This window comes from Camellia sinensis, chromosome 5, assembly GCF_055761805.1.
Source record: "Camellia sinensis isolate YWXY chromosome 5, ASM5576180v1, whole genome shotgun sequence".
Classification (NCBI taxonomy): domain Eukaryota; kingdom Viridiplantae; phylum Streptophyta; class Magnoliopsida; order Ericales; family Theaceae; genus Camellia; species Camellia sinensis.
Window position 1 is genome coordinate 156,060,202 of NC_138965.1, and position 17,199 is coordinate 156,077,400.

General features: G+C 39.9%; 1 protein-coding gene across 1 annotated transcript; it reads right to left on the minus strand.

The window, feature by feature from the left end:
* Positions 1-352: 352 nt before the first annotated feature.
* LOC114270395 (PLATZ transcription factor family protein) lies at positions 353-2,279 on the minus strand. Its single transcript, XM_028211868.2, has 4 exons — positions 2,104-2,279; positions 1,763-2,008; positions 1,456-1,596; positions 353-838 (listed from the first exon to the last, which is right to left on the minus strand). The coding sequence occupies exons 1-4, from the start codon at positions 2,104-2,106 to the stop codon at positions 494-496; spliced, it is 735 nt and encodes a 244-aa protein (XP_028067669.2). The 5' UTR covers positions 2,107-2,279; the 3' UTR covers positions 353-493.
* Between the last annotated feature and the right edge of the window lie 14,920 nt (positions 2,280-17,199).

Genomic DNA, 17,199 nt, shown 5'->3' on the forward strand with positions numbered 1-17,199 from the left:
GAATACTCGTATATTGTGCTTTGTATGTATACATACATAATATGTATATGGCAATCTAATGAAGACGTCAAGAAAGTTTAGATGAATACTACAAGAAGGCCCTCCAATTCATGACTATGAATTAATAACAAATCATGCATCTAATATGAAATTTTAAAAAAAAAAATGAAAAAAAAAATATTTTAAAAAAAATCTTAGAAAAATGTACAAAACCATAACTTGGAATTGGGAATCACGTGATGCCATTAAGACAAGCCCCCCGACCAAGTAATTAATTAAACCCCAAAACCCTAGAGAGAGGAGAGAGAAAGGCTTAAAGTAAGTCAGTTAAAAAAAAAAAAAAAACTCAAAGTGGTAAAATGTTGCTCTTATTGCTTCAACTCAATTTTAAATAATAACATCGGAGTACGTATTAGTATTGGCATACGATCATATATCAACTAAAATCACATAGTATCGACCAATACATCAGCCGATATTTCAAATCCTAGTTTCAACACAAAGGAGACCTATGTGGAATGCTTTTTCTTCTACTCATGCTTGTGGCCATGTCCTCCTCAGAAACCTTGTTAACTGATCTTCCACACACATATAAACCACTTCTCTTCTTCCGAACGAAGCCAGTGCATGCCATACTCGTGTTATCAGACCCTGACGAGCCCGAGTACCAGCACATGGGCTCGTCATCGCAGTCGACAATTGTCGAATGCGGTGTCTCATTAGTCATGTCATCATCTCCCATGTCTTGAGGGACAAAGAAGTCTGGACTGAGTTGGAGAGTGTTGCATTTTCTTATGAAAGGAGAGAGGTCCTTGTAGTGTTTCAACACAAAGTCCACCTAAATTATCAAAAAACACAATAAAAGAGAATATTTTGATCATCACAATTTATCATTAATAAAATTAATCTCTAGTGTTTGAATATTTGTGTTAGTACAACATGGGTGGACGTTGTGCACATCATTCGAGTACAATTCACCAATTGAATCTACGTATAAAAATTTGATTTTGTTCCATGAGATTAGCATGATTTTGTTGAGAAGCACTAGTATAATTTGCTTGTATGCTCTTAATTTTGTTGAGATTAGCATGATTTTGTCATTTATAACAAAAATCTAAAATATATATATATATATATATTGATATATAAATTTATTTAATTTAAATGAACATTTATCTTAGATAGAACTAAGTGAAAATAAATGATTCATGTGAATGGCTACTTATTAGAACACAAGACTTGATTTGATTTAGTTTGACTCTTAAATTTCACTAATGATAGATAATTGAACAAAAATTAAATCGTATCACTAATACTAATATGACATTTTGTGATAATTTTATTTAAACAAATAATTCACTATTTACTGTGACTCGTAATTTCAAAAATATTATTGTGAAATTAATTTGATGATTTTTTTTTTTTTTTTTGGTTATAAAAATAAACTTTTATTACCTTGCACCCTAGAGAGCAATGGATGTAAGGTTCTTGGAGGCTTCTATCACAAGAAGTGCAATAGTTTCCAGACCCTTTAAACTGCCTGTTTTGAGGCCTCTTCTTGATGAAAACCACCTTAGCACTATTGATTGTATAAGCCTGATACAAACATGAAATAAAATAAAATTGAGAAAGTCTAGCATAGAGAAATAAATCACATAAAAGTCGTAGAATAAAAACGCTAGGACTTTCTCGTGTTTTATTTCTGTGTACTAAAAGAAAATAGAGGGGGAAAAAAAGTATATGAATTTTTTGTTTGAGTAACCTGCACATTAGAGCAGTCTATGAGCTTTTCGAGGTCTTCCAATCGGACAACATCATGGTATACATAGCGACGAACTTGAACAAGCCTATGGAATCGATGAGAGGGAACACAGTGAGGGCAAATACTGGTACAACAATCCAAACAGCAAACATTCTTCTCATTCTTCTTCAAGTTTTCGTGAATTGGGCAGGCTGCAAAGAACTTCTGCGTGCAGAGGGCTTCTAACCATGCCGGCTTCTGAATTCCCTACAGCACCATCAAAATCAAAAACCCATCAAAATTAAGAAAGGAAAAAAGAACTAAGATTTTTCATGGGGGGAGAGAGAGAGAGAGAGAGTTACCATGATCACATAAACACTGCAAAAATGAGTATGGTCTTGTTTAGTTGTAATTGAGACTTGTAAATGGTGTGAGGGAGAGAGAGGAGAGAGAGGGGATAGAGTATGGAGATAGGAGTATTTATGGAGGTTCACAAGAGAGGAGAGGGTATATATTAATTCCTTGGGCAGATACACAACATTTTGTCAAGAGACAAGAGGGGGTGCACTTGAATTACATTTATAAAAATTAAAATAGATTTTCAATTCTTGAAAAATGGCTTGTGTATCATTTTGATCCCCACTTTTTCAATTGTGTCAATTTGATCTTCAAAAATATAAAATGTGTCTTTATTTAGTCTCTAAGCTTGACACTATCTAAAAGAAGAAAAAAAAAATTAAGATCCCTGATATCGAGATGTTAAAAGATAAATGACATATAATATTTTTATAATAGTTAAAATTCTTTAACATTTTCACAAAGAAAATTCGACTAAGAGAAAATTTGCCCGACTCAGAGCAATTTCAATTTTCACAGAGAAATTTTTCTGATTTCACGGAGAATAAATTTTTCTGTGAAAATTGAAATTTCTTTGAGTCGGGACCAAAATTTCTCTAAGTAATAAAAAAAAATCTTAAACCTCTTCTACTATACAAAGTTGAAGAGGGATGTTTCATTAATTTTCCCCCATCTAAATTCATAATAGAACTATGGATATTTTAGACAATTTATCTTACGAAGGTAATTTTTGTAATTAATTTTGTTCAGCACCAAGTTTGGGAACCAAATAAAATACAAAATTTGCAATCTGTTTGGTTTTTGGAGTTTTCAAAAATAATTTTTAAGTTTTCAAATTTCAATTCATACTTTTTGGTTTTTGGTAAAAAATTTTAATATGTTTTTTTTTTAAAACTTTTGAAATTTACTTAAAGAGTATAATTTTTGGTTTTTTTTTTTAATTCACTGAATAAAAAAAGAGTATATTTTCTTCTTTTTTTGTATTTATTAAATTTTTTTAAAATTTCTTCATAATTTTTTCTTCTTTTCAAGTGTGTAGAAATTTTTTTTAAAAATGTATTTAACACTATATATATATATAGAGAGAGAGAGAGAGAGGGAGAGAGAGAGAGAGAGAGACAGAAAAATAAAGAAATTGAGAAAGATATGAGGAGAACGTGGGCACTGTTCCCATTTGTGGAATACAATACGCTCTCTTTCTCACAATTTATTAAACAATTGTTTGTCATCTTCTTGGCTTAAGAGCTCTCTCTCTAACCCTAAACTAGCCAACCTCCCTCTTCTTGAAGAAGCTGCTCTTCAAATTATTTTTGTTTTTTTATGTTTTTCTTATTTCTGATTCTCTCCTCTTCTACTACTCTTAGCTGGTGAAGCTTGGGTGGAGCTAGCTAGCCCTCTTGTCTAGGAATTTTTTTTTTTTTTGGTTCAATTTCAAATATTTTTGTAAATATATATATAAGCATAGTTTTCAATCCAGTTGGTCGATGTATATCATATATATGCATGATCAAGACCGTCTTGGTGACAGCTGCAAGGCTCTTCCATTCATGCAATCATATATAATAGCCAATGAAAATTTTATGCATGATTTTGCAATAAATTTAAATTTTATACAGAAAATTTTATTAGAATGATGTGAAAGTATGCAGTTTGAATGTGACTCACATCAGGGTAATATTTTGTTTTCGGTGAAAAATATTTTTTGAAAATATTTCTCACAAAAAATTATTTTCAAAAAATATTTTTATATGTTTGGTTATGTTCTTAAAATTAATGTACTAATAGTTATATTCAAGGTGGTGGAGGTGGTGGTAGCAACAAGTAGCAATGGTGGCAATGGGGATGGCGATGGCAGTAACGACAATGGTAGTGGTGGTGGTGATAGTTCGATGATATTTGTAAAATTTTAATTTGAAAAATATTTTTCACCTTTAAATAGTAAAAAACATTGTGAAAAACATTTTCAACCTAAATAAGCTTGTTTTTCGTTGATCACAAAAATATTTTTCTATTAACATTCATTTTCTGTCATACTAAACACTAGAAAATGAGAAAATATTTTTCTATAAATATTTTCGACCCAAGCATACATAGCATAAGTTTGAATCTACACCATTCAATTCTTTTTTGGATCGCTTTTTGCAATAGTTTTTCGGGTTCCCCAATTTTTAAAAAAAATTAGTCTAAGGTCCTTCCCTCATTTTTTGTAATGGAAGAGATCCACAATATTACTTTATGATGTCTAAAGTCTCTCAACTCCCACACCCATATATCACAGAGAAATTTGACTCAAATCAAACCTTGTTTGCAAACTGAATTCATAAGGCAAGATCTGAGAATCAAAGATGCATAAATAGATACATATGTAAGTATGTATATGTAGAAAGAGAGAGGGAGAAGGGAACCTCCATGGAAGAACCTAGAGCCGAGCTTTGCATAAGAAGAGAGCTTGACGTCGAGATCGCCATTGATCTTGCGAGCCTTCTTCCTCAATTTTGAATCCTCCAAAGCAATTGAAATTCGTGGCTTTCACTCACTAAAAACACTTGGACAATGTCTTCTCTTTCGGTCCAATACACCCAATTCCCAACTTTCAATCATATAAACACTTTCATATCTCCGTATACGTATGTACATAATAACCAACAATTAAGTCAAAGACCCAACTTGAAAAAAATCCAAAACCCTAGTCAATAATCCTTATAGTGATTCATTCATGTGAAAAGAATTGGGTAAGTCCATTTATGTGGGTATATATATATATATATATAATAGTAAGAGATTAATGATGAGACTGAGATGAGTTTTTTCTTCTGGGTGTGAGATTGTGATAATGAGAGGAATGGAGGCCACAACAAAGTTGCCATTAAATAGAGAAGGAGGGGAAGAGAGGCCACAAAGTTGCCATTAAACAGAGAAAGACAGAGAGAGAGTGATGAAAGTGACATTGGGGAGGTTACTTGCTTGCTCCTGTGTCATTTTTCATGAAAATTCTTTTCATGAAAAATACCTTGAGAGTTCTTCTTTTATGAAAATCCTTTAAAACTGTTCCTTTAGAAGTTGAGAGCAAAGCCCTTGTTGCAGTGAAAAAAACTCTTTTCTTAGCAAAGAAAATGGGTTCTGGAAAGAGTAAGTTCAGAGAAATTGTTTTAATCAAACCAGAGAAAAATTTCTCTGTGTTGTTCACAATTTTAAACAAGGCAGAGAAAATTACTCAGAGAAAATTGAAATTTCTCTCCAGATAAATTCTAGACTTCTTAGATAAATTTTTAACTCAAGCCTTCATCATCTTCTTCCTCCAGAGAAATTCTGGAAATCTAGAGATATGTTTACATATCTTTACAGTACTACCAAAAATCCCATGGATGAGTAGTCAGAACTTGGAACAGCCAATGTAGCAACAATGGCTAGTTATGGATATGAGATTCCAATAAGCCACTTATATGTCAGATATTTTGGAGGGGATCTGCAAACCATCTCCATGGAAGGATATGGTAAGTTAATTATTGCACTGTGTTGCACTGTACATAAATGCAAGGATCTCTAAATGTATCAAAATCAGCATTGTGCACATATAATGTGGCTCCATGACTATTGTTGTCCTGTTGTTTTGAGTTTACCACAAAATGCTTGTTATTGGACATCCAAAGTTAAAGATATAGTGTTTAGTTGATATCTGGACCTGTAGTAGGATTTTTCTCTGATCCACAATATTATTTCTCTAGGTTAAAAAGAATTTTCTCTGGGTTTTTGTGAATTTCTTTGGGTTTGAGGGAATTTTCTCTAGGTTTTTGTTAATTTCTCTAGGTTGAAAGGAATTTTCTCTGGGTTTTTGTAAATTTCTCTGGGTTTGAAGGGAAAATTAGAAAAGGCCATTGTTGATAAGAGCTTTTACAAATATCTATGGTACTTTTTGAAAGCTGTTTTGAAAGATCTCTTTCTTTCTCTCTCTCAATTTACTTGATAGGTTGGGTTCTTCTTCAGCTCTTCTTTTGTAATGGTAATATATCATAATTTGTGCTCTTTCTCAAATTCTCTTCTAGAGAAATTTGGTGTTGAAGATGTGTAAAATTTATCTGTGATGTGTCCAGAGAAATTTGGTGTAGGTCATATGTAAAATTTTCTCTGTGATATGTTCAGAGAAATTTGGGGTTGGTGATGTGTCTAGAGAAATTTAGAATTTTCTTTGTGATTGGTCCAGAGAAATTCTCTGGATCAAATTTTCTCTGGCTCGAATTTTTTCTAAATTGATATTGAGGGACCTTAGACATTATAAAAACATTGAGTGTCCTTTATACTATAAAATCTTAATACCATGGACCTTAAAAAAAATCCCCCTTTTACCTTGAAATAATAAGTCATTTTGATAAGATTTTTGGTTTGAAATAGATTATTACAAATTTGTCAAGTCATTTTGTATAGATTTTTATATAATTATGTTGTTTGTATGGCAATTTTAATGGAGAAACTAAATAATCTACTATCCATGCATGTACTTTCAAATTATTCCTAATTTTTCAACAAAAAAAAAAAACTTCCTTTTTTCTTTACTACTTTGCCACTAATTTATTTCTACTAAGTATTCATTATTTTTGGGGCTCAAGAGTTTGAACTTTAGTTTTTTGGTTTGTTTTGTTGTTTTATTTGTCTTTTAAAAAAGAAAAAATATAAAACCGTAAGGTTAAGGGGTTGGTTGTAAAGACGTGAGTAGCAGTAGTAGGAGAGTGTTTTTACTCTTCGAATCTCTCTTAATACGTTTTTTTTCCTTGTACCTTTTAAATTTCATGTTTTAATGAGATTTTTTCTTTGTCGATCAAAAAAAAAAAAGTATTCATTATTTTTCTCAATAAATTGTAAATCCTCAACTCCAAATTAACCCAAGTGATGAAAACACAAAAATCAAGGGAAGGAGAAAGTAAAAGTTCCAACTTAGAAGATGGTTAGATACCTTCTATCTAAAAAAAAAAAATGGTTACATACCTAAACATCAATATATACACACTTGGTGACCTAAATTGTGTTTGGTTTCCATCCAAGTTCAATTATCAATATTAATTTTTTTTTTTAAATCAATGTGAAACTTGTGGTGAATGGTTACAACCTACAAGCCACGGTCCGTTACAAAAAATTAAAATTAGAAAGAACTTTTGCGATGAAAATGATCAGGTTACAACCTAGAAAACTCCAAAGATAACTAGGCTAAGTTTACAATTACTCCAGTTGACTCTGATAAGCATACTGCTACTGCTACACCTATAGTTACACCTACAACTACAACTACATCTCCAGTTAGTTAGCTCCAGTTACATAGTTAGTTTGTTTGTTAGATTGGTTAGTTAGTTTGTTAGATCAGTTGTAACTATTAGTGTATAAATATCTGTAATAGTTGATTGAGTGAATAAGAAAGATGATTTGATATTCTTGTTATGGTATCAGAGCCAATTAAGCTCTCACAAGAAAACACAAGAAAACAATGGCAGATTCATCTTCATCATCTTCATCACTGCCTTTATCACCAAGTCTTACTCTCTTAATCTCAAATTTTAGTTCATTGGTTACAGTAAAGCTTGATACTACAAACTTTCTCATTTGGAAAAACCATATGCAAAATGTTTTTCGAGCAACTAATTTTCTTAGTTTTGTGACTGGATCTATTCCATGTCCATCTCCAGATGTTCTTGATTGATTAGGCAAAACCATTCCAAATCCTGAATTTGAGAAATGGCAGATTATCGATGCTCATCTCCTCAGTTGCATTACTGCAACACTTTCTTCTTCTATATCCTCTTTTGTTCTTCACCTTCACCAAGTTCTAAAGTTTGGACTGCTATTGAGAAGAGATACACTTTTCTTTCTCGATCACACATTTGTCAACTCAAACACAAACTTCAGAGTCTTACAAAGAAAGGATTTACAATGGAAGAGTATCTTCATCAAATCAGAGATATCTCAGATCAATTAAGTCTTGCATCTTCAATTATTGATGATGAAGATTTGGTTCTTCTTAATCTGAATGGTCTTCCTGAAGTATATGATGCATTCAAAACTGTCATTCGTCCTAGAGCTGAAGCCATTACAATGGAAGATTTGTCTGCTCTGTCGTGCTCCGAAGCTATACATATAGAAAACAAGGTCAAACAAGCTCTTGGAGCTGATGCAACTACTGCCTATACTGCAACCAAGATATCTGAGTCTGGTTTTTTCTGTTCACATTTTTCTCAACATAGAGGTCACTCTGTATCCAACCGAGGTCGACATCAATTTCATGGTTCTCGAGGTAGTAGATATCGTGGTAGTGGTTGATCATATCATAATGACAGAGGCAGAGGCAGAGACAGATCTGGAAATTTCTCTTCTACTGGTTCAGGTTGTCAGATCTGTGGTGTTCTTGGTCATAGTGCCCTTGACTGTTGGTGTAGAATGGATCCGAGTTATTAATCTTACCACCACATAACCTCTTCTCCTAATTCTACTCCATCTGTTCGAGCGTATGCTGCACTGACACCTACTACTTCTTCTTTCATTCCTACCACTCATCTTTGGTATGTTGATTCGGCTGCTACAAATCATATCACCAATGACTTAAGCAACCTTCAGTTATACCAGCCATATCAAGGCACAGATCAGGTTACAATAGGTAATGGTCAGTCCTTACCTATTCATCATATTGGTAAGGGTCTCTTGCCTACACCTCAGTGTTCTCTTCATCTCAATGATATGCTTCATGTTCCTCATATTCTTCTAATCTTTTATCTGTTCATAAGGTTACTAAGGACAATAATTGTTCAGTTACATTTGATGCTAACTCTTGTCATTCAAGACAAAATTTCAAACCAGGTTCTGCATAAAAGCTCTAATCATCATAGGCTTTACCAGTTTGCATCCTCTTCTTTCTCTTCGCATCCTCAAGCCTGCATTGCTCACTCTCCTTCTCAAGTCTCTATGTCCACTTGGCATCAAAGACTTAGCCATCCTTCTTCCCTGAAAATGCATCATATTATCAAACATTTACCTGTTGCAGCCAAAAATAATAGTGCTGAATTTTTATGCACTCCTTGTAATGTTGCTAAGATCCATAGACTACCATTTAAACTTTCTACTACTACTGTTAATAGGCCATTTTTTCTTGTTCATAGTGATGTATGGGGCCCCTTTCATGCTTCTACTTCTGATTTTAAGTACTATCTCTTGTTTGTGGATGACTTTACTAGATTTACTTGGATTTACCCTTTGCATGTCAAAAGTGAAGTTTTTTTTCATATTCCTTTCTTTTAAAGCTTATGTTGAAACTCAGTTTGCTACTCCTCTTCAAATCTTAAGAACTGATAATGGTACTGAGTTTGTTAACAAACAAATGGATGCCTATTTGACTCAACATGGTGTCATTCATCAACTTAGTTGTCCTTACACTCTTGAGCAGAGTGGCATAGTTGAGAGAAAGCATCACTGAGACTGCCATTGCCTTGTTATCTCAATCTTCTATGCATGTTTCTTTTTGGTTTGAGGCTATTGCTACTGCGGTTTTTCTTATTAATAGACTGCCTAGTTTATCTCTTGGCTATAAGTCTCCTTTTGAACTTTTGTTTCACACTGGTAACCAAACACAACTGTTGGTTTTTCCAGACTAAGAAAATTGTAGATTTTCATAAGCTTCAGCATCATCTATTGCATCATCTCTAGAACCATTTCATGTGTTTCCAATTTTTTTGGTAAAAAACAAAGAATGTATATGGGCTGTAGCAAGGAGGATCCAAATTTTTATTTTTATTTTTAATTATAGAACAGAGGAGGATCCAAATTAAAACATTAAATTTATGTTTTTTTCTCAAATATTGATCATTCATCTATTACTAGTACTATGTACCAGTAAAAATGACAAATTCAAGTTAGACCAAGTTTGGCATGTGGCCAAAAAACTAAAAAGCCAAAAAGTTACTCAAAAAGTTAAAAAGTTATCACTATTCACCAAAAGTCAAAAATTACGGCTGCACAACTCTCAATCCTAATTTTCCCCTGCACACTAATTTATACAATTTTTAATACACATTTTTTCATAAAAAGTCAAAAAGTTAACCCAAACAACCATATTTTTTTTCTCAACTTTTTAGTCTAAAAAGTCAAAAAGTGCACTTATTTAGGACATCCCAAACAACCCCATAATCTCAAATTTGAATGCTAGAAACCTAAAGAAACATGTCCAAACAAGGGGCAACCAAAATGAAAATTTGCAAAATTACAAAATTGAGGATTTAAACAGTAGAATCTGTCATAAAACCACTTTTAAGTCATAGCCAAGCCATAAGTATGTTAGGATTGATGTACTTAACCAAGATCGGTGAAACATGAAAGTCAAACAAGAATTAAAGAATAATCTATTAAACACAGAAGAACACAAAAATGTATATGATTACTGAGAGGGAGATTTATAATCTGGATTGGGCCGTGGTAATGGCCGGGCAGATTTGGGTCGAACACAGTTGGGCCTGGTAGCATGGGCCTGTCCAGAAAGGTTTTGCTCGGCTGAGACAAGGCATGGTTGGACCGAGCTATTTGGCTTCAGAATGCAGAAACCGGTCGAGTGATGGATCGGCCGAGATGTCCGCTGCCTCACTGGGTTCCACGATTCATGGGTTAGCCCGGCAGGAAGGCCGATAGCTAACCAGCATGAGCTGTCCCGAGCTCGGCTATGCCGGAATGCAACCGAGCTCGGTCGTCATTGAGCTAGGCGAGCGGAGCGCTCTGGCTAGCAATACAGCACGGCCTTTGGCAACCGAGATGTTGCAGCCCGGCTGCCGAGCTCCCAGTAGTTTGGGCTGGCAGTTTGGTTAGGTGATGTTCAGCTAGATTTGCGCTGACAGATGGGATAGCAGCACCACGTGTCGAGAGACTAATGGGAGTAAATTTTGGGCGCAGAAGGTATATAAGCGAGTCTGCGCCCCCCATGCGGAGATAGATGAACATTTGGTGAGATTTACACTAAACACTCTATCCTCTCTCTCTCTCTATCCCTGTGTGTGTCTAACTTGATCGTCGGAGGGGTATTCCGGCCACACACCGCTGGGTAGCTCACCGCCGTTGTGCTCGATCGGACAGGCAGGAGTTTGGAAGAAAAGAATACGAGCTTGCCGGAATATTTGCTCCCCGTACAATTGGCGCCGTCTGTGGGAACTTTGAGAGACAAAACCTTATCTTCCAGGCTCATCTGATTGTCGTCCATGGCGAACAACGACGGGATTCTGTTGTCTTCCATCGACGGAGTTACCCTGAAGTCAGGCAGACGGAGAGAAGGACATCCCGCCATCCTTCCTATGGCGGACCTGGAGACTTCTCTAGGGGGACATTCAAGAGACGCGCGGGATAAGCGCGGAAGAAACTTTGGTCATTCACGGAGTCCAGACGTTCACTGGCGGCGGAGAGAATCGCATGCCAAACGACTGGAACACAAGATAAGGGACCAAGACGCCGTCATCCGGCGAATGGCGGCGAAGATAGAGGATCTTAAGCGGCATGTCAAAGGGAAGGGTGTAGCTGGAGTGGGAGACCACAGTGAGCGCACCTAACCTCGCCGTTCAGGTAGTCAGAGCCAGCAGCGTACTTCATCCATCTCAATCACCAGAAGTTACAAGGTTGGAGATTCCGAAGCGCACGTAGAAAAGTCCAGCGCACAAGACAGCACCTATCAACCTCACGTCCGGCGACGACGTCGAGGTATTCTTATTCCGCTCATTCAGAGGATTTGCGGGTAGTCTTGGAGGAGCGAGCACGCCAGCGGGAGGCTCAGAGGGTGCCGACGCTCCAGCGGCTATCTTATGGGGTTCACGCCAGTGAAGAGATACGAATGTCTCTACCCCGCCTAGCTGCGCCACTCCTTCTAGACACAGATTTGGCAAGGCTGAGCGCCACCCCTTTCTCCCTGGAGATAGAAACAACACCGCTTCCGGCAGGGTTTCACCAGCCAAAGTTCACGCTCTACGACAAAAAAATCGATCCTTATATGCATGTAAGCCATTTCCGACAGGTCATGGCTGGACATAGGCGAAATGACGCCCTTATGTGCCTTATCTTCCCGTCAAGCTTGGGCGAGCTGGGCTTGAAATGGTTTGAGAGGCTACCAGAAGGGAGCATAGAAAGGTGGCATCAGTTGGCGGAATCCTTTGTGACGCGTTTCAAAACCAACACTAAGACACCGAAGGAAGTTGACCACCTTCTCAATGTGTTAAGATGGAGCCGAGCGACACCCTCAAGGCATACAACTCCAGATACTGGGAAACCTTCAACAAGATCTTGGATTGCCCGGTCAACCTTGCAATCACGCAGTACAAGCGTGGTCTCTCGGTCGGACATAGACTACGGGATTCGCTTACGATGCACCAGCCGACATCTATGGGCCAGCTAATGCAGCGCATCAATGAGCACATCTGAGTAGAAGATGATGCGGCAACATCCACCGCGAAGGCAACACCGGTAGCAACAGACAAGAGGTCGGCTGGCAAGGTACACCAGGTCGGACAGGAGGCAAACCGTTCAAATGATCGCGTAAAGGAATCAGACCGTGGCCCAAATCGCAAAAATCAGGGTAGGGGTCGTCGAAATGACCGAGATGACTACCCCCGGGATGACGTTGCTGATGCAAACAGAAGGTTGAAGGCCAGGACAAGCATTACCACGGTTTTTAAGATTCCAATTTATCGCATACTTAGTGAAATTCGTAACGAGGATTATGTCTGGTTTCCTGCTAAGTTGGGTGACGGACAGAAGGGTTTCAATCCGCGGTACCGTTGCACATTTCACCGGGAGCGCGGCCACCAGATAGATGACTGTTTGCCTTTGAGGCACCACTTGGAAGAGCTAGTCGCAGCCGGACACCTGGACCTTTACATTGACGGGGGCGTGAAGGCAAATCAAGCCCCGGTTGATCTGCGTGCACCGGGTGACTTAGAGGCGCCCCCTCAAGGAGTGATTAATGTGATCCACGGCATTGTGGAACCGGCACGTGTTTGTGAACTCTAAGGTATGATCAAAAAAGCAGAGCACATGAGGAAAGTTTTGTCAGTCCAGCCCGCGATCAAAAGGGGCAAGGCCGAAGAAAAAGACGTGATCAGTTTTTCTACAAGGGACCTAGAGCGCATTCAGACGCCGCACAACGATGCCTTAGTGGTCACACTCCGCGTCAAAGAATTCGATGTCAAACGCATCTTGATCGATCAGGGAAGCTCGATCGAGATCATGTATTACGACGCATTCAAACAGCTCAAGCTCCGGGATACAGACTTGGCTCCGGCAACTTCGCCAGTAGTTGTTTCAACTCACAACCTAAGTGGCCTTTGGAAAAAGTTATCCTGCCGGTCAAAACGGGATCCATGGTCAAGCAAGTGGAGTTCTGGGTGTTGCAGGTGCCATCTACTTATAACCTGATCCTTGGAAGGGAATGGCTTCACGCTATGCAAGTTGTAGCGTTGACCTTCCATCAGGTGATGAGATTCCCCTCGACTACGGGAGCAATTGAGGAGATTTGGGACGATCAAGTCATGTCGAAACAACACTTCGTGGCAGTCAACGGGAGCCGAGCTGCCAAAGGCTTCGTTCAAATGATAGAGGGACCAGAAGACCGAGGAGTCCTTGACGATGTGGGCACTAAGGCCGAGGATAAAGCCGTCGAAGAATTGGTCGAAGTGTGAATTGATACAGAGAGTCCAGACAGGTTCTTCTTGCTCGGCTCAAGCTTTACTGCACAAGAAAGGATCGAGGTGGTTGAGTTTTTGATGGCCAATATCGAAGTCTCCGCATGGTCACCTTATGACATGCCCGGCCTCGATCCGAGTTTTATTTGCCATCACCTAAACGTCTTCCCCGGAGCCAAGCCGGTCATTCAGCGAATAAGGAGATCGGCGCTGCATCACACCGAGGTAGTTGCAGAGGAAGTGAAGAACTTGTTTGAGGCACGAGCTATTCAGGAAGTGCACTACCCTCGGTGGATTTCAAACACAGTTGTTGTACCAAAGAAGAATGGGAAGTAGTGCGTTTTTGTCGACTATAAGACAGTCAACCGAGCTTGCCCTAAAGACAGCTTTTCACTGCCCAAAATAGACCAGCTTGTGGACTTAACGGCTGGACATAACAGGCTCAATTTCTTAGATGCCTACCGTGGTTATCATTAGATTGCCATGCATGGCCCCAACCGCGAGATCACCTTATTCACTACACCAAGGGGACTCTTCTGCTACCGAGTCATGCCTTTTGGTTTGAAGAACGTCGGGGCAACTTTTCAAAGGATGGGGACCAAGATGCTCGCTCCTTTGCTAGGCCAGACAATGGAGGCTTATATAGATGATATGGTGGTTAAGAGCTAGTATCAACCAGACCACTTGTCCGACTTGGCCGAGATGTTCACCATTCTCAAATAACACAAGCTACGCCTGAATGCGTCTAAGTGTGCCTTTGGCGTGGGATCCAGAAAATTCTTAGGCTTCCTAGTCACGAATCGAGGCATCGAGGCAGACCCCACACAAATCAGAGTCGTACAAGAATTAAAGCAGCCGAGCTCGGCTAAGGACATGCAGCATCTGGCAGGAATGGCCGCCGCGTTTAACCGATTTATAAGCCGGTCATCAGATCGCTGCCACCCCTTCTTTTAAGCTCTGAAATCAAAGTTCTCATGGGATGAAGAATGTGACCGAGCTTTGGCCGAGCTCAAGGAGTATCTATCTTCAGCGCCACGGTTGGTAACATCGAAACCCGGCGAAGAGCTCTACCTTTATCTGGCCGTTTCACAGCATGCGGTCAGTGCGGTGCTTGTCCTGTCGGAAGGAATCAAGCATCTCCTTATCTTCTACATCAGCAAAACCTTGCTACCAGCAGAGTCGAGATACTTGCCGCTGGAAAAACTTGCATTTGCATTAATGATGGCCTCCAGAAATTGGCGCACTACTTCCATGCCCATACAATCATCGTTTTGACCGAGTTCCCCCTCAAAGCTTTGTTCGAACGGGCGGACTTCTCCGGTCGAATCCTCAAGTGGGCGGTTGAATTGGGACAATTCGACGTCAAATTCCAGCCACGAACTGCCATCAAAGCTCAAACATTGGCCGACTTCGTTGCTGAATTCTCACCTAGAACTCATCCGGTATGCCTGGTGGATATTACCGCGGCAGATAAAGAGGTGAATGCAGGCCAGACCGCAATAACACAGCTAGGCGATGACGGCGACGCGGAACTTGCGCACCCCGCCGAAGAACCTTCGGTTAGTACAATACCACAGCCCGACGATGCGATGACGGAGTTGGGTATCACCGACCAACCTGCTCCGTCCGGTACCGCATCACCAAGGAGGGAAAAAGTGGAACCGCTTAGCACAGAGCCTGCAGCCGGCATAATACTGCAACCCGGCGATTCGCTTACGGACTTAGGCATTACGAATCAACTTGCTGAGTCCAGCGCCGAATCGCCAAGGGGGGCTGAAGTGGAACCGCTCAGCATAGAACTTGAAGCTGAACAGCCGAACAGCCAAACAACCGTGATCCCGTCAACCTTCAAGCCTCTCAGGACCCCTTAGACTGTTGGAAGCTCTTTGTTGGCGAAATGTGGAAAATTTTTGTTGATAGAGCCTCGAACCGTCATGGTGCCGGGCTAGGTATAGTTCTGATTTCACCAGACGGGCTAACTATCGAATATTCTATCACCCTCGGATTCTCTGCCTCAAACAATGAGGCTGAGTACGAAGCGCTTTTGGCCAGGCTCAAGAGCGCGCTTTAGATGTACGCATCCGAGCTAATGGTTTACAGTGATTCTCAGCTTGTGATTAACCAAGTTTCTGGGTTTACGAAGCAAAGGATGATAGAATGATGAAGTACCAGGCTCTGATCAGAGACCACATCAAGCAATTCCAGACAATACGGGTCCAACAGATTGGCCGAGCAGATGAATTGGCCATCCTTGCTTCCATGGTCGATAGCACATCTCCCAATCCTCTCCTGATTGAATTCTTTCTGCGGCCCAACATTGAGGAAACCGGGCGGACAGAAGTACTCTATGCCGAGCTAGGTCCTTCATGGATGGACCCTATTATCCTCTTTCTCAGAGACCGGACCCTTCCTGCCGAGAAGAAAGAAGCACATAAAGTTCGAGTGAAGTCAGAGCGATTTTGGCTCTCTCCGTCAAGCGCTTTATACAAGAAGTCTTTTACCGGTCCTTATCTAAAGTGTGTGCACCCGAGCAGTGTGGATGTCTTCCTGTACGAAATTCACGAAGGCATTTGCGGCAGTCACATAGGGGGCAGATCTTTGGCCTACCGAGCCATTTCACAAGGCTACTGGTAGCCGTACATGCAAGCCGACACGTAGAAGTATGTTCGCAAGTGTGAAAAATGCCAGAAGTTTGCCCACCAAATTCACCAACCAGCCAGAGAACTTCTTCCCCTCACCAGCCCTCGGCCCTTTGCGATGTGGGGGCTCGATATAGTGGGGCCACTCCCAACTGCACCAGGCAACCGAAAGTTCTTCATCGCGGCCACAAACTACTTCACCAAATGGGTTGAAGTAGAGCCTTTGGCAACAATCAAGGAGAAAGACGTCAAGCGGTTTGTCTGGTAGAATGTGGTAACGTGTTTTGGCGTCCCAAAAATTCTGATCTCTGATAACGGCACCCAATTCGACGGTCGCCTATTCAGAGGATTTTGTGAAGACTTGAAGATTGAATTCTACAACTCTACCCTGGCTTACCCCCAGTCTAATGGTCAAGCCGAAGCATCAAACAAGACCATCCTTGATGGGTTGAAGAAGAGTCTTAAGAAAGCCAAGGGAAAATGGGCCGAGGAACTCCCCAACATCCTTTGGGCGTACCGAACAACCCTGTGGCGATCTACTGGGGAAACACCTTTTGCTTTGGCATATGGCATGAAGGCGGTCATACCTTTGGAAGTTGGAATGCCCACCTTCTGAAGTGAAAGTTTTGAGTCCAACCTGAACACCGAAGCCATTGTCCTGGAATTGGACCTCGTGGAAGAACGCCGGGAAAAGGCTCTCATCCATGTGGCCGCCTACCAACAAGAGCTTTCAAGGAAATACAACAAAACGGTGCACCCCAGACCGTTCAAAGTAGGTGAC

Excerpts from the sequence above, each read along its gene's own strand:
- LOC114270395 (XM_028211868.2), bottom strand. Across the intron at positions 1,597-1,762 it reads TAGACTGCTCTAATGTGCAG|GCTTATACAATCAATAGTGC; the intron begins GTTACTCAAACA and ends TGTTTGTATCAG. Across the intron at positions 839-1,455 it reads ATTGCTCTCTAGGGTGCAAG|GTGGACTTTGTGTTGAAACA; the intron begins GTAATAAAAGTT and ends TTGATAATTTAG.